Source organism: Delphinapterus leucas, chromosome 11 (assembly GCF_059928025.1).
Source record: "Delphinapterus leucas isolate spDelLeu-1000000601 "Yukka" chromosome 11, BTC_Dleu_Yukka2, whole genome shotgun sequence".
NCBI classification, from domain to species: Eukaryota; Metazoa; Chordata; class Mammalia; order Artiodactyla; family Monodontidae; genus Delphinapterus; species Delphinapterus leucas.
In genome coordinates, this window is record NC_143139.1 from 9,190,739 (window position 1) to 9,214,803 (window position 24,065).

The 24,065-nt window shown below is 44.5% G+C and overlaps 1 protein-coding gene across 17 annotated transcripts in view; it reads left to right on the forward strand.

The window, feature by feature from the left end:
* ETV6 (ETS variant transcription factor 6) overlaps positions 1-24,065 on the forward strand; it is a 238,284-nt gene that overhangs the window by 136,900 nt on the left and 77,319 nt on the right. For 10 of the 17 annotated variants that reach the window (XM_089920304.1, XM_089920300.1, XM_089920303.1 and 7 more), the window contains one exon: positions 16,399-16,438. The exons of 6 other annotated variants lie outside the window; for them this stretch is intronic. In XM_089920304.1, coding sequence (XP_089776430.1) covers positions 16,399-16,438 — 40 coding nt within the window. Of the gene's footprint in view, positions 1-13,814; positions 13,897-16,398; positions 16,439-24,065 lie in introns of those variants that run through there. One more of the 17 variants, XM_089920309.1, reaches the window with a different exon arrangement.

The following is a 24,065-nucleotide window of genomic DNA, read 5'->3' on the forward strand; positions in this document are numbered from 1 at the left end:
AGTCAGGACAGTCGTTCTAGCCCTGAACAAATATGTGATCTTGGACAAGTCTCTTGGAGAAGAGAGATGCACGGAGAGCACTGAACTCTGTGACTTCTAAAGACGTTTCCGTCGTGAAAGTACAGAAATTCTTTGCATGCATCGTGCATGCCTCCTGTTTCCCTTTGCAGCCTCTGGGGTTGATGAGAGCCGTCAGGAGCGCTATGACCTTGGAGAACTGGCTCATATCATGAGAGCAGATGCCAGCCCCCTCCAGTGCTCTCCCTGGGCAGATGACCCGCTCCCTATTAAAACCCCTGAATATTGACGTCACTGATAAGCACCTGCATAATGGGTACTGTTGCCAGTGATCAAACGCTGAAATTACCAAAGGGTCTTGCTGGAGGAGACCCTAAGGTATTATATTATCTAGTCCAGTTGTGGCCTCCAGACCCCAAAGAGTCTGAAAAGAGTAATGGGGGTGTGTCCATGAGTCCGTTTTGATATCCCACATGCCCCATGGTAATTCTATATTTGACAACAGTATTGTAAGGTTAGTCAAGCTAGGGAAGCACGAGATTGCTCTGCTTTTGGCCGGAGTTACAAACGTGAGAGTAAATCAGTTATTCCTTATAACTGCTGTTGGGTACGCAAAATCTTTCAAACACAGTGCCTGTAGCTGTGACGTGCAGTACAGGTAGCCGCTGGCCACACGTGGCCGTCGAGCGCCTGAAACACGGCTTACCTTCTTGAGCTTTGCTCTAAGTGTAAATGCACTCCAGACTTCCAAAACTCAGTATAAAAACCTGAAATATCTTGTTACTTTTTATACTGGTTACATGTTTAAATGATAATATTTTACATATATATAGGGTTAAATGAAATATTTTATTAAAAGTAATGCCAACTATTTCTTCTTCTTTTTTACTGTGGGGACTACAGCATTGAAAATTACGTCATGTGGTTTGGTTCACGTTATATTTCTGTTGGAAGCGTTGGTGAGAGACTTCGGGGTGGTGAAAAGGCCGGGACGCGTTCTTCATTCTGCCCCCGTGCAAAGTGAGATCAGAGAGGTTAGACCACTTGTTCAAGATCACGCAGCGAGTTGGTAGCTAAGCTAGGATTAGGTCAGTATGTTTTCCATTGCCAAAAACAGTCCACGGGATCACAGTGATTTGTTTTACCTGGAGTCTAAAATTGCTGCTTTGAATAAAAACCAAGGCTCTTATATAGATTATTAGCAGTTTTCCAAAGCACGAGCCCTAAGTTGTATCCCTCCAGTATCAAATCCAACCAAAAATGAATTAAAGAGAAAAGAAGAAATAAGGAAAGGAAAAAGAAAAGCTTTCCCTTAAAGGATTCAGTGAGAAATCCCAGTTTTCCTTCTTGAGCAGATTTCTTTCACCCAAACACCCTGGCATGGAACATTAATTGCTGAAGAAAACCGCAGTAAGAAAACATTTATAAGGAGTCCAGGCTTCATTCATCATGCTTTTCCCTTCAACACAGCAAGAATCCCTTCAACAAATACCCATTAAGAGATTAAGGCTGACCAAGAGTAAATTGTTTTGGACCCCAGGCGTTTTTTTGGACATCATTTCCTCAGGATTAGGGACCCCAACGATACGTGTTTAGCATGAGGCTATGTTAATACTCCATAGCGATACTCTGAAAAGTTTTAAAATAATTTTTTAAAGTACCGAACTAATAAGACTTCAATGTGATTATTTCACCCAAAAATGGAGTCTTCTTTTTTCCCTCCACGGTGTGCAACCAAACCCAGTAATTCTGTCTTTAAAAAAAAAATTGTGCAAAGCGGTCCATGAAGTGTAGCAACATCATGGGCACTTGAGGAATTGTCATTGGATGAAAAGGAAACTTAGCATCTTGTGTGGTTTGTTCTGGGTCCCTTCTCCCGGGAGCCATCATTTCTCTTCCGATAACTTTATTTGGTTTTTCTGGTTACCAATATTGTTATGTATGGAGTTTAAGCAGCTAACAATTCTATAAGGTTAGTTACAAAAATCTTCCATGCCACCCACTTCACTGTTGCCACTCTTGATTTCCTGCTCACCAGAGGGACACACTTTCACATGTTTTAACTGCTTCTTTTGTCATTTACCTCCAGTTCTTAAATCACTTGCTCATGCTGCTGTTTCTTTTTTTCTTAACTTTTATTTCATATTGGAGTATATTTGATTAACAATGTTGTGATCGTTGCAGGTGGGCAGCAAAGTGATTCAGTTATACATGTATCTATTGTACTTCTTTACTTTTCACTTCTAGACATTATCTAATGTTATCTCATCGTGGAAGATGACAGTTTATCATTTTTGACCCCAGCCCCCCACTATGTAATCATAATTTTGGATAATTTCATCCAAGTAATCATAATTTCGGATAGATCAGTATTTAGTGTTTATATCTTACAATTATATAAATGCTATTTGCATCTGACTCATCTGGTCTGTAAGGATTACTTTTCCTTTCCTGTAACTTTTAGTTTCCCCTGGGGTTAATAACTGTGGTGTCTTTACCATGTACATACTACTTAGTTTTTTATGTGCTTGTTGATGATTCAAACTCCCTGCCTCACCTCTCTCTCGGCTAATTCGGATGCAGTAGGCGTTACAAATCCTGAAGCAGAGCCTCCCAGAGCCTCTTCCACCTGCTCTGGTCTTGGCTTAGCTTGGTGCCCAGCTGCCATCGGGACCTTCCTTCACTTTACCTCTTCTTTGAGTTTGATTTTGTTTCCTGAATGCCATGCTTTTTCCCTGTTTTACTTTATTCCCTGTTTTAATGGAGGACCATTTCCAATAGCTTCTTGAAAGTGGAGGGTGGCTAGTAAATTTTTTGAGACCTTGCCTGTCTGAAAATATCTTTATTTTTTCCCTATCCTTGATCATTTGACTGAGTATACAGTTCCAGGCAGGAAATAATCTTCCCCCAGAATTTTGAAGGCATTGCTCCATTGTATGGCCCTTCAGTGCTACTGTTGAGAAGAACATGCCACTCTTGATTCTTAGTCCTTTGTGTGTAACTATTTTTGTTTGCCTGTTTGTCCTCTGGGAGCTTTTTTTTTTTTTTTTTTTTTGCGGTACGCGGGCCTCTCACTGTTGTGGCCTCTCCCGTTGCGGAGCACAGGCTCCGGACGCACGGGCTCAGCGGCCATGGCTCACGGGCCCAGCCGTTCCGCGGCATGTGGGATCCTCCCGGACCGGGGCACGAACCCGTGTCCCCTGCATCGGCAGGCGGACTCTCAACCACTGCGCCACCAGGGAAACCCCGGTGTCAGCTCTTTTGGACGTCACTGTATATTACTGACTCTAGTGCATGAACTTGTGATCTTCTGCCAGGTTAGAGGAGCAGCAACACGGTGGCCCAGGATTTCAGATGTAACCAGTTCCACCAGTTCCAGGATTCTGCCCTGAACATCTGGTTATTTCACAGCTTTCCCTACTATGAGTTTAGAATTCTGCTTTCTTGTCTCTTCTAAGTAAATTTACCATTGGTTCATCTGCTTTCACGTTTCCGGCTTGCTTTTCTGTTTTGTACTCCACTCCCACCCCGCTTTCCTTCTTGCTCTTACCCCCTCTTCCTCGTGTCTTTGTCCTTGTTCCTTCTTAAAAATCTCTTTGCTGTTATTTTAGAGGAGTTTGGGGAAAGAGAGCAGAGCTAAAATTAACGTCTTCAAACTCAGATCAATTCTGACAATCTCTCTGCCATAGGGAGACTAAAATATATGTGTTCTTGTATATATCACACTAAACCTTCTCAGCAAGAAACTTCACTGTCAGTTGAAATTATTACTACTATTGATAATTTTTTTTAAACCTTGACAAGTACAACTTGTATCACAGACGTTGCTTGTGTAGAATTTCTCTAAGGTGTTACTTAAGGGACAGGTAGTTTTCTCTTTGTATTCCTATGTCCAGTTAATGGACACAAATTGTTACGTCTCCTCTGTTATAAGAAATCAAAGGAATCATCTGGTTAAAACCCAGTTAGTTAGAATTTTTGTTCTGTTTTCACACCAGCACCCTTTAATTCAATAAAGAAATCAATATACAAATTAATAATAAACTAATTAGCATAGGTAAAGCTCTTAGAACCATGACTAGCACATAGCACCATGTAAGTGTTCATTTCTACTCTTATTTTGGTATACTTTTACAGTACTTTTACATTTTCAGATAGTCATAGCCAGTGGTCCTCAAATCTAGCTGCACGGCCGATTCACCTGATGATCTTTTTAAAAAGATTTCATTTCCCACCTCAGACCTACTGAATTAGAATCTTCAGGTGTGGGTTCCAAGTACATAACAAAACAGAACTCCAGTTTTCTGGGGAAGAGAGAAGTGAGACATTTTAAGAACCACTCTGGGGGGAAGGAGGAATCAGCACATCATCGACGGCACTTACCTGTCGAGGGTAGTTTTAAAAAGACAGCAAAGGGGCTTCCCTGGTGGCGCAGTGGCTGAGAGTCTGCCTGCCGATGCAGGGGACACGGGTTTGTGCCCCGGTCCGGGAAGATCCCACATGCTGCGGAGCGGCTGGGCCCGTGAGCCATGGCCGCTGAGCCTGCGCGTCTGGAGCCTGTGCTCCGCAATGGGAGAGGCCACAGCAGTGAGAGGCCCGCGTACCGAAAAAAAAAAAAAGACAGCAAAGGAGCCCATTCTGAGAACTGAGACTAGAAACAACGTATTGTATACACAACAAACAAATAAATTTGTACAACAGATAAATGTATATGTGTGTGTGTGTGTGTGTGTGTGTGTATACAGTAAATACATACACACACAGCTTGAAAACCAAAGTCTTGGGCCTTTAGTTCTCCTTCTGTACAGAACATTTACATAGTGTGTTGGCCCCTTTCTTAATGCTGTTTCATCCGTTTGTTTAAATCAGATTATACCTGGAAAGAATTAGAAGAGGTTCTTGTGGATAGATGTGCATTTATTCCTGCTCTCCCAGTGGCAGACACTTTTGAAGTGTTGGCCAGAGTCAGCTAAGCATTTACTTTAGACAAAATCCACACTCCTGAGGGAACCCACGCGATTCTGATGGATTACATTTAAATTAATCCTTGTTCAGAGTCAGGTCTCATCTGCTAATGGGGTTCAATTTTCATTCATCTACTGTAAAACCAAATAACCCTTATGTGCAGCTGAGGGAGAGAAGGGAAGAAATTAAAAAGCCTTAGGTTTTATTTCCATCTAAGTGACTCAGAAAGCTCTAAAACGGTTATTTTATTTGAGAATTAATAGGGACCCTTTGTTTAACGAAAGCAGTCAGTGTTGTGAGAATAATTTATAGAATAATAAATAGAATTATAGAACTCTATACTATATAATTATAGAATAATTCATAGCAATCATAGTTGGAGGCTGGGATGGAGGGTGCAAAATTGCAGAATAACCAAATTCATATCCACTAAATTTTTAAGTTTATAAAAATTTTTATTGTTTAACTCTAAGGAATATTCCTTTAAAATCTATCCAAAAATGTATCTTAAAATTCTATATTCTCGTGTTGGAACAGTGGAGAGTAATATCAGAGCTTTGGGTAGGTAAAATAAAAACAGCTAGCACTTACTGCATGCTGGCTACGTGCCAGGCACTGCCCTGAGCTCTGTACATCCCACTTGTTGGATCCTCTTTGGATACCACTTTGCCGTACTGCTTTGGGCTGCTCACCCCAGGTGCCTGGCCCAGAGGACACTGCGCTCCAGACTGGGCTGGGCAGGGCTGTAGAAGGTGTTTTAGAAAACGCCAAAGGAAGCCAGTTGATGCCCGCGCTTCCTTCCACATGCCGTCTCATTCACAACCAACAGTCACGCTCTTAAGGGACTATTAGGGCAGGTGACCTCAGAGAACTCAAGGACATTACTCAAGGTCACACAGATGGACGGTGGCAGCCAGGATTCAGTCCAAGTCGGATTCCAAAGCCAGTGGCGTACCTCCCTGCCCCCGTTAATACCTTTTGCTCCAGTTTGCCTCTCAGGAGGCAGAAAAGAAAGCCAGGGATGAGTAGCTACCTCGACTCACAATTACCTTGTGTAGCACTGTATAACTCTCCAGGTGATTTCCCAGGTATCAACCTGGATGCATAAATAAAGCGCGGGAAGGCACCGTCCTTCTTTTGTGTCTAGAAGAAATAACCCTCTTTTGCAGTGGCTTCAGAGAACTGTGCCCACCACCTCTGGGTTTTTTCCTTCTCCCCTTTTCTTTTTTTCCTTTATCAAAAAGATATGAATGCTGAGATCATCCCAGAGAAATCTAGAATAAATACCATGAGAAAATGGCCTCTCTGGAAGGCGTCTTGTTCTCCTGCTGTTTGTAATTGTGAAAAGCTCAGCAACTGGGCAGCTGGAAGGCGATAAATATAGCCCGCAGCACTGACGCCCGCTGAATCCTGCTTTCTTAGAAGCACAATGGGAGCCCACGGAAGTCGGGTAAGGAGCAGTAAAGCCCAGTCAATCAGTCAGCCTCCCTCCCTTTCTCTCTTTTTCTCTCTCCATCCTGGACATCGGTGTGGGTGTGCGGATAGAAACGGCTCCAAGGTGCACTTAAAATAGCTCTTGGACCTGCACGCTGGCTGAGCTCAGAGACGGGAGATGCTACCTCTAAAACCAGCCCCTGTCTGACCCTTAAGCTCAGGACGATTTCAACCATTCTGGCCCAGGGATCTCCGGAAGCACGTTCTTTTCTCCACTGCTTGGGTACAAGCAAGTTTTATAGGGTGAGCTCCGGGCATTTGGCGTCTCGCTGCTGCCTGGGTACTTAGATATCTTATTCTAACCAAACTCAGCTGTCTACAGCCTGGGGATTAAAAATAGCCTCCCGGTGCTAGCTGTGGAATTGAAGAAGATACTCAGCGAGCACAGAGGTCAGCATTACTCAAGGCACCTGCCTCTCATACCTGTGGGTTTCATTGCACCTGCGTGTTTAACCTCTTGAGATTTAGTTTTATGCGATACCCTTGCCCCTTTGTGGGGCCTGTGCAAGCTTAAACGGTCATCTTAGATTTGTGGGCATCAGTGTCCTTAGGAGTCTGGATTTTGGCGGGAGAGAGCCATTGTTTTACTTAGTGGTTCCCAGAAACCAATGGTGCCTCGTTATCTTCCCACGCAGACATCGGTGGTATTTGCCATTGATGCATACATTTATTTGTTTTCTCTTTCCCATTTGGCGATGAATACTTCAAAGGAAAGAACCACGTTCCCTACGTTCGTTGTAACTGCCCCCCAAACTTAATTATATCCTCTTACACATCTTAATGTGTTTTGGGACCGTTGAATTGACCAAAGCAACCTTTCTTTAATGTCCATGGCACTCCTCTGGAAAATGGCATAAATACTATGTTGTTTGCCTAACCTTCCATTGTTTGTGTTCACAAGTCCTCTGAGAGTCAATCAGCCTGTGTATGTGTAAGTGTTTCACTGGATATGAGCTGCGTCAATGCTTTATTTTTTCCTTTAATATCTACAATTGCTTCCTTCAGATTGAACCTCAGAGTGTAGTATTTGTAAAAATAAAGCAGGAGTAGCTAAAGCAGGATATGTTTAAAAGGTAAATTTAAACATGGATTAAATTGGAGGCGGCCCTGACGTTGAAGAGCAGGGTCTCTGTCCGTCCGCTGGTGGCCGGCGTGCCCCAGGGCAGGACCTGTCTCACCAGACCTCTTGCCTGCAATTCCCCATCCTTGGAACTGGAGCCCTGTTAGCAGAAGAGCACCAGCTGTTCCGGCCTTGGTAGTGACTCACGGAGGAGGGGCACTCTCCAATGAAATCAGGCCACGACATGGGGACTTCTTAGAGCCAAAGTGAACATCTTGAGTTACAATCGGGAGCCACTGCAGGTTATACAGAGCTGATTTCCTAAAAACCATTCACTTAGCACAGTGCCTGGCATATAGTGAGGACCCAATGAATGTTGGCTAAGATGCAAAGAGGCCCCCAGCCTTATCTGTTAGCTCAACTTCAGAAAGCCCAGGAAGATGAACTTGATCTGAGCGGCCACAGCAAGTCCATGATGATCAGGTGACCTCGGCCACATTCTTCAGATTTTTCCCCTTTGCCTCTGAATGAAGACTACTCTTTGCACAAATAAAATGCAGACACCTCAGCCTCCAGCTGCTGTCCTGTAAAGAAGGAAAGACGTTGCAAGTGAAACTCACGTGAAAAGAACTAGTCATGATACATTTGAGATGAGAGGGTAGATTGAGCTTGAGGCTTTTCTGCAGAGCACAAAGGAAAGGAGAAGAACACATTGACTAATATCGTCTTCTGCTCCTTGGCTGAGATTCACGTTCACCTGTTATGTGCCAGCCCCGTGACATTTGTCATTTTCCTTAGCCCTCACAACTGCCCACAAGCTGGGTAGTGTTATCCACAGTCTGCAGTTGAGGAAAGTGAGACTTGGCGAACAAGGTGGATGACTTGTCCAGGGTCATCAAGCTAGTAAATGGCAGAATGAGGATTTGAACCCACACCTTCTGATTCCCAGCCCGATGAGGTAGGAATAAAAGAGTGGAAACAACTGTCCACACCTCCCAGAGTGATCACAGGCATTAAAGGTCCTGATCATCTTAAAGGCGGCACCGATTCTTATCCATCACTTACCTTTCTTTTTTTTTCTTCTATGTAATAAGAAAGTAAAGTCTGACACAGTTTATTAATTTGTCTGGCTCAGTAAACGCCATTTTTAGGTACATCCCCTAATGAAGCCAACAGCAATCCCGTAAATTACCGTTAGATTAAGAACCACTGTGTGACCTCAGATTTGACCCCTAACCTGCTGATAACTGAGAAGCGCTGTGCGAAAGACATGCTGGAGATGCCCACAGTCGAGGCTGATGGCGCTGGAGACCTGCAGTTAGACGAGGTAGGCTGGCTCACAGCTTTATCGACAAACCATGCAATTCACCTGTTGAGAGTGTGCAGTTCAGTGGCTTTTAGTATATCCACAGAGTTGCACTGAAGCAGGGCTCTTGCTGTGTATTGTCCGTGCCTGGAACCCACCAAGGACACCGAGGCTGTGCATTGACAGGCTTTCTCTCTGCAGACTTCCTTTTTCTCTTTCTTTTGTTTTTAAGAATTGAACAGCACTGAGGGATAAATCCTTAAAGTAGGGCTTTATCTCCTTCTTCTTCTTGAGAAACATTTAGACGTCCTTTCTTTAGTGAAAGATCCTCTCTCCTGTAAGAACCTAGAAATCGTTCGTTGGTCCTCCACTCTGATGTTTCCAGCAAATCCAGCTCATTCCATACATAAAGCTTAGTTTTTGACAGCCTGTCCATTCTTTCAGACACTAGTATTTTTATTCATACAAATGCCTAGCACTAGTCCATGCACTGGGAATGTAGAAATGAAAGGATATTCTATTTCAGAAATTCAGTTTCCAAACCTCAGCTGTGCCCACAGAGTCGGGGCAAGTGGGGAAGTTTCAGCATCAATGGGAGGAAGGTAGGCCCGACAGTCGTTGGTGAGTGTGGTAGGCAGGCCGGCTTGTAGCTGGGAGCTGGGGTCTAACGTTAACTTTGGAAAAGGGTTCCAAGAGCAGATAGCAGAAACTCAGCCATAGAAAGTGGGATTTGGTCATAGGACACTGTCCTGGAGAAGGAGTAGAATATAAAGCTGGGTGGGAAACCAAGATGAAGGACCCCATTAAAGGAAAGATTTTTTTTCTGGGTGACAGCAAGCACCAGTAAAACCAGCAGTTGGGGTGCTGATTCCTTGAACCACTGGGCTCAAGCTTCCTCTTGATAAATGGCAGGTTTGGGCCTGGAGCCTGGGTGGAGTTGAACTTACAGAGAGGGGGTTAAGTAAGCCCAGCTGGAAAGGTTATAGGGCCACTGAGGCAGACCGCCAAGCATCTCACTACAGCCAAAACCCCAGTAAAATAAATAGGACTGATGTTATGCACAGGAGAAAATGGACATTCCGAGAGCGCATGACTTGAAGGAAAGGACTTCAGTTCTGTGCGTCTCGTAGACTAAAATACAAGATTGCTTGAATGCTTGTGACACAAGATAGTTTTGTGTAGTCTGTTTATTTATAGTAGAAACAAAAGAACACTCCCCTAGTTTTTCTTACCACACGAGGGTAAGATTTTAGATTATCTTTCCAACAAATACCCATCAACTATTATGTGTCAGGCACACGTCCTTTGTACTGTGATTCCAAAAACAAATAGGATAGTTCTTTCCCTCAAAGAACTTGTCTCTGCAGAAGACAGATAACTAACCAACAAATTAGAATATAGGGTGATTGGGGATGCATTTCATGTCATTGGCTCACAGAGGAGAAGCAAGTGACTTAGGAAAGGAAAAAGTGGTTAAGGTGGGGTCATGAAGGAGAGTAAAGGTAAAGACAGGTTTGGGGAAGGCAAATAGAAGTGAAGAGGCACGACTGGCTCTAGAAACTACCAGAAGCCGGTGACTGGAGGGAAGGGGAGTGGTAGAAAATAAAACTGGGAAGATGGGCCAAAGGGGCCTGCAGTGCTTAGTGGAAGAATTAAACTTTACTCCCAAAACTGTGGGCCACCATTGAAGGAGTTTAGGCAAGGAAGGGATGCGCTCCTTTGTGTGTGTTTAGAAAAAATACTTTGGGAACTATGTGAAGGATGATGGATTATAAGACAGGAGTCAGAAAGGCCAGTTAGGAGGGAAAATGATGCTGATAAATTCTCAAGTACTTGCACTTTCCTCTTACCGCCCATTGGAGCTTCCAAAAATGTGGACTCAGCTACAGAGAAGTAAGACAAATGTGAAATCCTGGCTTGTGAGCCACTCGGGGAAGGGTAGACTGGGGCCCTAGAAGTGGGGGAGGTCGGAAGGATTCTGAAATAAGTTATATTAGTGCACATAGGTAAGGAGATTGCAAAAATGTTTAAAATCTAAATCACTTTGTAGCCATGCTAATTATAAGCACCCAGATTTTACCCCAGTAAAATTCTGCGAAGTGCTTTGAAATGGGTCCCCTCTCGCCACCCCCAAAAGCCAGCTTTCCTTCACTCTGAGTTACAACTTAAAATTCAAGTGGCACATAGCTGTGGAAGTCGTATTTACATTCTCACACATTTCAGATCTCTTGAGTTCATTTTGCTAGTTATTTGTTTTCCTTTGAGATAGGAGTCAATTCTGTCACACTTTCTTCTCCTGACAATAACTGCTTACCCCCCCCGGCCCCCCGGGGTAGCTTTCCCTCCAACCGTTTCTTGTTGTTCTTACCCAAGACCCAGTATCTGCCAAAACAAATGTATGTGAGTGATAAACGCTGAGAGGAATGTCTGTTGGACCACAGGAAATTTCCTGTTCAGGAAGAGATCTTGGGAACTTCCTGTGGAGAAGTGCATTGTGGGACTTCTGGCTGCAGGCCCTTGACCACAGCTGCAATTAACTAAAGGCGAGGCGGGGCGGGGCGGGGGGAGAGGAAGAAGAGGAGACAGCTACCCACAGACGTTTTTATCCATGTAGCCTGAGGAGAGAATGGGTGAATACAGCTTTGAAACTTTCCAAGAGAACCCCTTCATGGTCACCCATCTTTCACAGCATCCCGGATGCTTCCTTACAGTTCCCCCCCAAAAACACTGTCCTGTTATCCATGTGTGTCCTCCCGTTCCCCCGCCCCTGGTAAGCCTGCGTGCAATGTCTACCTCCTCTTGAGCCCCACCAACTAGCCGGAATCCCCTCATCAGCCTCAGGGTCCCCTCATGGCTACTAGTGTCCAAGCCTTGGAGCTGGTGATGTTTGTTCATCCCAAGTATTGGAAGAGAGAAGACGAGAAACTTCGTTCTTGGGCTTACTTCTATTTGATAAAGAAAACGTTAAAGAAATGTTACGGAATTATAGTGAAAGACTGGATCGATAAATCTAGTTTATAAAGCGCAACCAAAACCAACAGGAGAACCCTGCGTTTTGGTTGGTTCATTCAGGTATGAAGTTCTGAAGAACGCCTCGTGGCCAGACTTCTCAGCCCCCTGAGTGGGCTGCGTGGCAGAGCTGGATCCCACCGGCAGGGAAGTTTCTGTGGCGCTGCAGAGGTAGGGTCGGCCTTGGAGCGTCAAGGCTGACAGGGCTGTGACTAGCTCCCTAGTCCCTAGCTGTAAAAAAAAAAGGGCAAGACACTTTGTCTGTCTGCATTGCAGCTTCTTTGTCTAACCTGGGAAATTAAAAAACAACAACTTTCCCCTCTCTCAGGATTGGTGTGAGAATTAAATCATGGATAGAAAAGTGCCTAACCCAAAGCAGATGGTAGAGTGTTAGATTTTTCCCTCAAGTCTCTCATCATTACAAACTGGAAATTACTCAGCTTTGGTTCTGGCTCAAGGCAGAGGAAAGGCTTGGAGGGGCCTCTCAGCCTCAGCACCGGTGATTTGCCTTCAAGGAAGTTTTTCCTAGAGCTTCTGCTTTGCACCCAAGTGCCTCCATTCACCACTGTTTGGAGTCCACCTCTGAAGGGCAGGGCTATGTTCCAGTCTCAGAATCAAAGTCACAGCCTGGTGGTGGCTTATGTCCTCGGGGAGCTCTAGCCGGCATCGGGGAGGGGAGTGACTAGCTAAGGACTGAAAAGCAGCCCATGCCGTGTTCTGGGTCACGTAGAAGTATCCTGTCCTCTGTCTCGCCGTCCATCCCTCTCACTCTGCCCTAACGGGCACAGCCCCTATTGCTGTCCAGGGCTGGTTGCTGGACAGGAATTCATTTTTGTATTCTAATTAGTTGTGTGTCCACATCCCCTGCTGGAGGGTGACTCCTCGAGGACAGGGACCACGTCCGCCACAGGGTTTGTGCTTAATAAAGGCTTGTGAAGTGGAATCCATTCGATTTTAGGGGGAGGTTCCAGGGAGGCCTTAATGATGGGGCTTAAACGAAAGACACTCGTGATAATACGTCATGAAATGCCATACCAACCAGGCTGAATGTCCTTTGTTATTATTAAAAATATGTGTCTGTGTGCTCTGCTCTGTATGTGTTATCCTCTCTTGGCCTTTGACGTACAGGCTCCATTGTCACATTTTTAGTTTCTATTTTTCATTGCCCCCTTCCTTCCGAGGTTATGTCTTTTCTCTCTTTCTCTCTGTCTCTCTCTTTCTCTGTCTCTGTCTCTCTTTCGGGGGGGTTCCCCTCTTTTTACTCTAGAAGCTTGAAATGTAGGCCTGTTTTTGCAACAGGTCTGTAAACAAAAGGCAGTGGTATTGACCCTTGACAGAATGAACCCCCAGAATTATCTTGAAACACGAGGGTCAAATTTTAAAATGTTCTTCGAAAGTATGTGGCCATATGTTCACCAGAAAGAATTAAAAAGCCAGAATATTGCATGGCAAATCATCTGAGTGTTGAGTCTGCCCTCTGAAGTAGCACAAGTTATGTCATGGTTTCAAAAATAAAAGCAAAAATACGGATGAAACAAAAAATGAGCTGTATTCATTGAAAAAGTTGCCCTCATCATGTGGGATGAGTGGTTTTTGTTTTACATTATTCTGAGGAGATTCCCCACATCAGAATGGCAAATATGGGAACAGAGAAACATGAATTAACTGGAAGAGAGCAAAATAGACCTCTCAACTGACCTTTCTTTTTAAAACTCTGACCTTGGCAAAATTTTTCTACAGAGTCATCTGATTTAGTTCAAGAGACCACTCTCAGATTGTGGCCTAGAGCAATTAGGACAATTTCCTACATTTTAAAAATGTTCCTTACAGTTGGGAAAATAAAAGCTTGTTTAATGACTCTTGACGTCACCCAAACATTCAGGTATGTAATCGAATGCTCCCTTTCCACAGCTGGAGCTCTGTTTCATTTCGATGGCCTTGACGGAGACTAGGATAAAGAATGGTCATCCCAGGGAGAGACCTCGCTATTCTGCAGATAACATACTATCATCCAGGCATTTGCTGTAGTGAAGATATTGTTATGGTAAAGCTAGTACTGTCTTATATGATACCTCATAGTTGACTAGTATTAATGTATGGATTTAACTATCTCGTTTAATTGTCACAAGGCCCCTTGCTGTACAGATGGGGAAACAGACTCAGAGGTTAAGGATGGAGTTCGACCAGCAGAACCTTCACTCTGTTTTGGTCTTTTCTCTCCAAGTTCAGTCTGGCCAGGGATGAAGCTGCTGACCAGGAGGTGAAAGCCAACACGTGTCAGTTAGTAAGCAATTTTCTGACAAACCCAAGGCCAAAGGAAGTAAAAGAACTTCTTTGTTCCCCTCCATTTCTTCCCATGCTGCATGCTGTCTTCCCCTCAACCCCTGCTGCCTTCTACCCCTGTTACACACCCACCCCCGTCTGCCCACACTGCTTCAGCTGCCTCTGCAGGTTCTGGGGGGCAGGGGGGCTGAAGAACTCTTTGTTTGTGCAGTAAGGGCTTCCTCACAGGAAATTTCCTGTGATGGAAACTCTGGGGAAACTTCCTGTTGGTTAGGACACTGCAGGGGTCTGATAACACGAACCACTTAAACCTCCAAACCTCAGCTGCCCAGGAGGCTGGGAAGGTCCGTCTCCACTTTCTCTAAGTCTAAGAGGGCAAGAAAGTGCAAGTGTACAGAAGCCTCAAGAGTCTCGCTTGGGCGGCATTTTCCAGAAGCTCAAACTTAGGATCAGCAAGTTCTCCTAGAAGATCAGCCCTCATAGTTAAAAGGACTGCTTAGATTTCTAAAGAGACTGGTATGTGCAGGGACCTTCTGTCTGGAAGCATTGAGAGGGCTCTGGAACGTGTCTCAGGGTTCTGGATCTGATTCTTTCAACCCATGTTTAGATACATGCCTACGACTCTTCAATGTCATGGGTTCATGAGTACTACAAACATTTCTTTTCAGCCATCACATAGAGACTGGGAATTTTAGCTGACCCGTGTCATCGGCAGACACAGTTGACTAGGCATGCGACATGGCTCTCTTAACACCAAGTGTGAATTGTCTGGGGTATAAACCCCACGACAACCAACCTTGAACCATAGCACAAAGTTCTCCGATAGGCTTTACGTTCATTTGACCTGCTCTGGACCTCTGGTGGATTATTTTGTTGTTTGCTATCATTTGGGCAAAGTTAATTATTCCTAACTCATCCCTTGGGATTGAGCTGAACTTTGAATATCTCCAGTGTTGAGAATTCTGTAGGTTCCCTTAGCAACTCTCATAGCCCAACTCATAATTTAAAAGCTTGGTCTCCTAATTAGCCTGAATTTTCCCTGGTGACCTGTAGCCTCATTACTACTTGCCCTGCCCTTGTCATATAATAAAAATAATTGACCCCCTGTCCTCTTTCTAGCTATTTCCGTATGGTTAGACAGTTACTGGAAGGATGTCTCTTAATCACTTGATTTGCCCCAAGCCAAGTTCACTTCTCTACAAGTTTCTTAATAGGTGTTATTTCCTGGTTCAGGAGGTATTGTGGCCTTCCTTTCTTAAATGTCCTAGATTCAGTGGAAGCTTCTGTGAGTCCCACCTCCCCAAACTTCTGCCACAAGCTGGGGTTCTTTCTTGCTTTCTTTATAGGAAATGATCATTCCAGCATCAGAGGAAATCAATGAACTGCACTATTTATAGGTGGCGTTTTGTGGTTATATTCATGCAAATTAGGGAAGCATGAAAGAAATTATAATTAACCAGGAAGAAATTTGTTGGCTGATAAGAAGTCTGCTTGTTAGACTCCTCGAAGACAGAGACCGTTGTTTATCTTTGTATACGTGATATTTTTCATCTGTTGGCATATAGTGTCAATACATGTTTGTTGAATGAATGAATCATAAAAGTGAAAAGGGAGCAGGGTTTCGGACTTTGTTTCTAGAATGCGTAAAAGTTGTGAATTTTTTCAACTTACTTGTAAGGATAAACTGTCCTCACGGACTGAGTATTGATTTTCAAAATGGTGAATTCGCATTGATGATGCGGCATGTAATGTACTTACAAAGGCAAGGAAAAGTATCTTTGTAAAAATGCTTTGGGATAAGCTTTAAATATGGAAATGCAAAACAGTGATTTAGTCGGGGGCACTTGGAAAAAGAAGAAGAATAGGGCCTGTTTGCAGTGTAACTTACTGTTGCCATTATGTATGATTTCATATTATAGACTGGGATTATCTAGAATATGTTATAAATAGTGACTGTCATTGTAAACACCAGTTAGCACATTTGTCTACATAGGAATAATTGTCATTTGCAACGTATTCTTACTTTAAAATAGATCACAGTGATGTCACAATAGCTGTAGACCGAACCAAGATATTATTATTATTATATGATGGTCTTCACCAAAATCGTATTAAAGTACCACAGGACTGTCTGCTAGCCGTATCTTTTCTGGAAGTCTTTTAATGTGTCTTTATCTTTTAGTGTGTTAGAAGGACCACAGGCTTTGGATTCTCAGAACTAATTTTAGTTCTACTTTTGCTGTTCTATTCATTCTTTCAACAGATGATCTATCGGGTGACGTCTGTCTGCTGTGATGTGCTAGGTATGTATCAGTGACCAAGACAGATACAGCCCCTGCCTTCATGTTGCTTACAGTGTAGTGGGGGAGATTGATGCTTCCCCAGGAATTAACACCAGCCACGTAGTCCATTTCCCGCACAGCTATCAGAGTAATCCGCCTTAAAATGGAAATCAAATTGTGTCATTTCACTGCTGCAAAACCTCCCCTGGCTTCCAGTTACATTTGGAAACACTGAGTATGGACTGCCAGGCCCTGTATGATCTGGCCCCGATAAACCCTGTACACCTCTCCAGCCTCATTCTGTATCACCTTTTGTTCTCCTCATTCCTCTTCAGCCATACTGGTCTTCTTGCTCTTCTGAGAACACTCTGCCCGTGCTCCCACCTCAGGGCCTTTGCACTTGCTATCTGTCTGCCTATAAGGCTGTTCCTCCAGTTATCCCCATGGCACAGTCTCTGCTCAAGTATCACCTCCTTAGAGAAGCTTCCCTGACAGCTTTATCCAAAATGGCATCCCCCGGGCTTCCCTGGTGGCGCAGTGGTTGAGAGTCCGCCTGCCGATGCAGGGGACACGGGTTCGTGCCCCGGTCCGGGAAGATCCCACATGCCGCGGAGCGGCTGGGCCCGTGAGCCGTGGCCGCTGAGCCTGCGCGTCCGGAGCCTGTGCTCCGGAACGGGAGAGGCCGTAACCGTGAGAGGCCCGCGTACCGCAAAAAAAATAAAAACAAAATGGCATCCCCCTTCGCCCCCCCATCCCCTCTACCCTGCACTGTTTTCCTTCATAGCACTTTTCACCACTTGACTTGTCATTTGTTTGTTTTTTTAAATTGGATGGTGACTCTTAGGTGTCCGTTCAAAAAGGCGATTGGCAGTTCTGTGTGCACAGGTGGGGCTTGATGCCTGGCGGGTCCAACTGTAATGCAATTGGATGGAAATCTGGCTGCCTCATGGCAGACTCCGGAAGTCTTTGGGGCAAACGAGTTTGCCCCCGAAGAAATCCTGTGGTCTCTTGCTTGTAAGGAGCCAAGCTGGGGAGGGGCTTGATCTTTTATCACTCATTATGCGGATTCCCGCTGAATTCCCCTGTGTTCTCAGCCTTGCACTCTCCTGGACCTTCTCATCCTCTGACTCAGCCTGATTCCAGCCAGCAAACGTTTTGTCATCTACCAGGAGGAGTAGCTGCTGGGCTGGCGTGGCGGGGGAGGAGGGATGGAGTACAGATGCCCACAGCACCTCCCCCGCTCCGTCCTGCCTTCACAGGCGCTTGGCACCTCTAGTTTCTGAGGTTTGGGGGGCCTCTGTCAGGGAAGCCAGCTTGTGTCTTGCTGGCATGTCCCCTTGCAGGCAGGTAGGGTTCAGCTGGCCCACTCTGCTGAGTCACATACCAATTGTCCATCTGTTTTACATCCTCTAAAATGTTGCGTACCCCTCTCAACTACCCTTGTTGCTTCCCCCATTCTGTCTCTTCACGGGTTCGTACCTTTTTTATGCTTCTGCTGCCCCTTGGACGGGGGCAGGGATGGACACAGGTATGACTTGGATAGTTACACGCGAGGGTAAGTGTATCGACGCAGCCCTGCAGGAGGCTTTGAAAACACAAACATGGGAACTTGGCCTAGTCCGTGGCATACGTTTAGGAGGAGACTTAAAAGCTTAGCAGGAGTTAATCGGGTAGAGGAGGCGGGATTATTTCTGGGTGTGTGAAAGCCCTGAGCCCAGAAGAGGATTTGGTCTTCAAGGAATAGAAAGACCATCCAACTGACATTTGGTGGATTTGCCGTGGGAAACCAGATCCACACGTTACGGAACTGCGAGGGGTGAGGATGGTGAGGGAGTGAGGCAACGTCATGTTAAAGATTTTGGTCTTTTTCCTACAAGCAATGAGTAGCCATGACTGTGTTACCTGAGTAACCTTAGACCTCGCAAAATCTTGGATCTTCTCTTGTAAACCAGACACTTTACCTCACAGAGTTATGAGCATTAAATGATATCATGTATTTATTGTTCTACTGAGGGGCTGCAGTGACCTTTTGGCACAATGACGAGTCGCTGTAGCCGCTCAGTCGAACAGGATAATCAAGATACGAAGTTGGCGAATAATCTTTGAAATCAAGTAAGTGAAAGGTATAAAGTAAGAAACAGTCGAGAGGCATCCTTCTGGGACCCAAAAGTCTAATAAAAAGGAAGTTTCTGTTGTCCACACCTCAGACGAGGGTAGACTTGGAAGATGGTGGAAAGGTTAAAGGATAAGAATTTGATGGTATTCCAATTATACTGCAAAACAAATACCACAGGAAGATTGATTAAGAAGCTTACCAATTAAAGAGAAAGACAGATACCATGTGATGTCACCTGTATGTGGAATCTAAAATAAAATCACAAATGAAGTTATCTACAAAACAGACTCACAGGGACACTGGTGGCACAGTGGTTAGGAATCCGCCTGCCAATGCAGGGGAAACGGGTTCGATCCCTGGTCCGGGAAGATCCCACATGCCGCGGAGCAACTAAGCCCATGCACCACAACTACTGAGCCTGCGCTCTAGAGCCCGCGAGCCACAACTACTGAAGCCCATGTGCCTAGAGCTTGTGCTCCGCAGCAAGAGAAGCCACTGCAGTGAGAAACCCATGCACCACAACGAAGAGTAGCCCCAGCTCGCCACAACTAGAGAAAAGCCTGTGCGCAGCAATGAAGACGCAACACAGCCAAAAATAAATAAATAAATTTATTTATTTATTAAAAAAAAAAAACAGGCTCACAGACATAGAGAATAGACTTGTGGTTGCCACTGGGGAGGAGAGGTGGGGGACGGAAGGATTGGGAGTTTGGGATTAGCAGATGTAAACTATTATATAGAGGATGGATAAACAACAAGGTCCTACTGTAGAGCACAGGGAACTATATTCAATATTCTGTGATAAACCATAATGGAAAAGAATGTGAAAAAGAATATATACATATGTATAACTGAGTCACTTTGCTGTACAGCAGAGATTAACTCAACATTGTATATCACTATACTTCAATAAAATACATGTTTAAAAAAAGAAGTTTAGCAATTAGTAGTTGGGAACTATTAAGGAAGCAGACACCAAAGCAAGATGGGTAGCTCTGTACCCCTTTGTCCTGGGCAATCAATGTAAGTTGATAATGAAGCAGCCATCCTAGGTTTTCATGTAAAAAAGTTTCCTGACAGTGTGCCTGGCAACATGCTAAATGCTCTAGGCAACAGACAGTAAAATATTAAAGTGGAAGCCCTTGTCCTCAAGGAACTTTTAAGCTTTAATATATTTTTATTTGAGTTGTAAGATAATTGCTGTTTTAAAGAATTGGCCAAAGAGTTGCACTTTCAGTGCAGGGATAAATTGGCAAGTTTCAGGCCTTTGAACTTCAGGGCACACGTGTGTGGTGTTCATTCTTCCAGCACCAAAGAAGCTGATGAACTCAACTCTAGGAGCTCATCCTTTGAGCCCGGGAATCAGCCTTCACTCAAGACCTGACATTTCTGAACATACTGAATATTCCTTAAAGGAAAACAGTGACTTTTTTTTAAAATATCATTCCTTATTTTTAATTAATTAATTAATTTTTGCTGTGTTGGGTCTCCGTTTCTATGCGAGGGCTTTCTCTAGTTGTGGCAAGTCGGGGCCACTCTTCATCGCGGTGCGCGGGCCTCTCACTATCGCGGCCTTTCCCGTTGCGGAGCATAGGCTCCAGACGCGCAGTTGTGGCTCACGGGCCTAGTCGCTTCGCGGCATGTGGGATCCTCCCAGACCAGGGCTCGAACCCGTGTCCCCTGCATTAGCAGGCAGACTCTCAACCACTGCGCCACCAGGGAAGCCAAGAGTGACTTTTAATAGTCATTTGGTGGTGTCCCTCCCCATTCAAGTCAACAAGCAGAATTGTCACATTGACGAATGGTCTTGGTTTTGTAGAATTCTTTCTGGGTTTTAAAGATGCAGGCAGAGTCTGAGGCCCACCAGTTTCAAATCTCCAGGTAAGCTTAGGCGGTAAAGTTATCTGTAAATAGGCAATCTGGTTCTCATGCAACTGCTGTAATTGTATGGCTTTTTACAGCTCAGTAGAAATTACTTGCAGTTGTAAATTGTAGTAGAGACAGGCATCTACTCAATTTTGGTCTTAAAGAATTTCAAAGAAAATAAACGCACATTGGAGAGTAGGTAGATTTTGATAGTACATTTCACACATTACTTTTTATGAAGCACACACGGGAATGTGTAGTAGTAGGGAAAATTGGTAGAGTGAAGAAAAGTACAGATACACGGGCTTTCAAGGAACACGTGCGTGGCCAGGCTTCCGCTTAGGAAACAGTGGCTCTGGGCTGGGGTCTCTTTAAGTTTGCAGGGCTCGTTAGTCATGAGCAGGTGGGGCCCGAGGCTATCAGGTTGACAGCTGTGCTGTGAAACCTCAGAAATGAAAGTTTTTTCGTTTCTGAGCCTGTTGAAAGGTGGATGAGAAAGAAAAGAATAGTCTCATAATAAAATAATATGCAAAGACTAGGCAAATAATCCACTTCAGGTTTTACTCACTGCCAGGTAGGAACATATGTTTAAAGAGGGGAGGCTTTACCTGCATGTATCTATGTAAACTAGCCACCTTCCCAGTGAAACACGATGCATCTGGCCAGAGGTGCCTTTGTTACTAGAGCAATGGCTGTTTGATTGGGCTCACAGATTTTATTTCCTTTTGGGAAGAGAAGAATGATAGGTGGTATCCTATCACCTTTACTCTTGCCCCAAGAAGTTTTGCAAAGATAGGAATTACTTCTTGAACCAGTTATTTGACGAAAGGTACCGTAGCACATTCTTCTTAAGTAACAGGAGCATATATTTTTCTCTTTCCTGCCCTGCAGCCACCTTCCCCAGTGATCATCAGTAATATACCCACCCATAAATCAGAGAAAGGGTCATGAAAGAGAAACATAAAGTTCACTTGAAAACGAATACCTACAAGACGTTCCTAGAATTTTCAGAATAAACCATTTCTTTCGTCAGCAAAGTTTTCAAACATTTGACAGCAAGGGCGGCATACGTAGCTTAGTCCAAAATCTCAACTATGGGCTTGGATCCCACAAACCATTGTTGCCACGCAAGCAACTCTAGCTTTAACGTGAATTTTGTATTTTTTTCCACAATTGTGGCCACACCACTTCCATCCATCCACCACCCATTTTCTCCGGAGGATACAATAAGAAGAAAAAAGTACCTGACAAGGTATCCTAGAAAACTACATTGAAGGGGATGGTACCAGGCCACAAAGCGCTAAGAGAAAAATAGTAAAAGACAGTAGGTGTGATACTGTGATTTATAATAAGAAATAAGTATTTGTTCTTCATCCCCATTTCTGGCACAGACCTAAAACCCTTGGAATTTCCTAAGTGCCCGAAGTGGCACAGTTATCTTTCGTTACGTTAATGAGGTGACTTTTGGAGGCACCTGTGGATGCGGGCAGGTTGCCAGGGGAACCAGTCATGTGATTAGAGGGTTGGAACTTTCAGTCCCACCCCGCCCCCATCCCCGGGGAGGGGAGAGAGGCGGAGGTTGAATCAGTCACCGATGACTGATGATTGAATCAATCATGCCTATGTAATAAAGCCTCCATAAGAATCCAGAAAGACTGGATTCAGAGACGGTGCTGGGATGGTGACCTTGTGGAGGTACTGGGAGAATGGTGAGCTGGGAAAGGGCGTGGAAGCTCCCGCCCTTTGCCAGCACCTCGCCCTCTGCACCTCTTCCGTTTGGCTGTTCCTGAGTTATCATAGCCTTTTATAATAAATCAGTGATCTAGTAAGTAAAGTGTTTCTTGAGTTCTGTGAGCCGCTATAGCATATTAATCGAAGCCAAGGAAGGAGGAAGTGGTGGGGACTTCCGATTTATTGTTTGTTGGTTAGAAGCACGGGTGTCAGTGTGGCCTTGCGTCTGAAGTTGTGGGAGAGGGAGGCAGTCCTGTGAGACTGAGCCCTCAACCTGTGGAATCGGATGCTTTCTCCAGGGAGATGGTGTCAGAGTTGCTGAATTGTAGGACACTATGCTGGTGTCTGAGAATTGCTTGGTGTTGTGTGGCAAGTGCCCCGCCCGCCCCCAAACAAACCCCACACATTGGAATTGGGTCGTGGAACCCAAAAGGTGTACCTAGGAAAAATAAAGGAGTGCTTGGAAGAGGAAGGATGAGTAGACAAATGTGACTTCAGGGAATCACGGATACCTGGACGACCTATTTATAATGATAGGAAGTGGGAGGAAGGAAAGGATAAGAAAGAGAAAAGAGGACAGTAAAGACACAGCGAAGGAAAGACACAAAATGAATATAGGAAAGAACCTGAATAGATGTGAAGGATAAAGGAGGAAAGAAGATGTAAGAGGGGAGGAATGAAAATAAACAAGTAAAACAGGAGAAGTGCTTACTCAGCTATTGACTTTCTGTTCTAAGAAGAGGAGAATGATATGGATAATCGAAAATAATGGGTCATTTCCAAACCATCGTTATGTTTTGACTTAGTGTACATTTTTATAATTTCATTGAACTATATATTTGTCTGTGTATTTTTAAATTTTTAAATCAAACAGGGAAGCCATGAGATGCATGGTTGATTAAGTAGCGCCAGCTCCTCATCTTCAGTGTCTGTGCCTTCCTGCATCCTCCTTTGGGAGGGATCAGTGTCTGTAGATGTCCCTTAGGCTATAATGAGGCCATATCCCCACCCCACGCTCCGTAAAACGCATCTCAGGAATCTGGGGAAGAAATAGAGCATTTTACTTAAAGACTTCTGTGAGCTGACCCTGAGCATGGGTCATGAACCCCAACCCCCTTTTCTCCTGAGTCCTTCTGGGCTATGATGCTCCAGAGTGAGAATTCAAAGAGGGGTTGAGGGGGCCACAATAGCACCAAGTTTCAAATAGAAAACCCCTGAATATAAACCCATGAGGAAAAACACATCTTTACTCCAGAAAGAGCGCAGACTAATAATTCAAATGCATTTTTGAAGACCTAGAAAGAGCTGGGTGTAGGTATGGGGGGAGGGGTGAAGGGGGTGCATGCGTGAGTATCTGTGTCTTTGTCAGAGGCCCTACAGCTCAGAATCAAGCATCTGTGTGCCACAATCCATGGTTTCTTTTAAAATTTAAGTGGGAATTCGTATAAGAGAAGCCATACTAAAACAAAAATACCTGTTGTGTCTTGAGGTTCCAGTTGGCAAGAGCCAATCTAAAACATGGATGCCTATCAGCGTTAGCAAGAGCCACATATCCGATTTTACTCTGTTTCTGATTAGGGTTAACCTGGAAAGCTGAATTGGGTCCATCTTTAATAATAACCTACACCTTCTGGAAGATTCAAACTTACTGTTTTCTTTTTTCTTCGCCGCTGCTTTTCTAGCTTTAGAGGAGGATTCCTGGGCTTAGATGGACATTCCAGGTCATCTGGTCTACCCCTGCCTGGTGTCGGTATTCCACCTGTGGCTTCATTGGGTGATGACCATCCACCTTCTGCCTGGACACTTCTGAGAGTGGGACCTCAATGTCTCACGGGCAGTCTTGCCATTTTGAAGCAATGCCAAGAGTCAGAAAGTTCTTTAAACTCTTAGTTGCATGACATTTATTAAAGCAAGCCTCATACCACCACACACAGC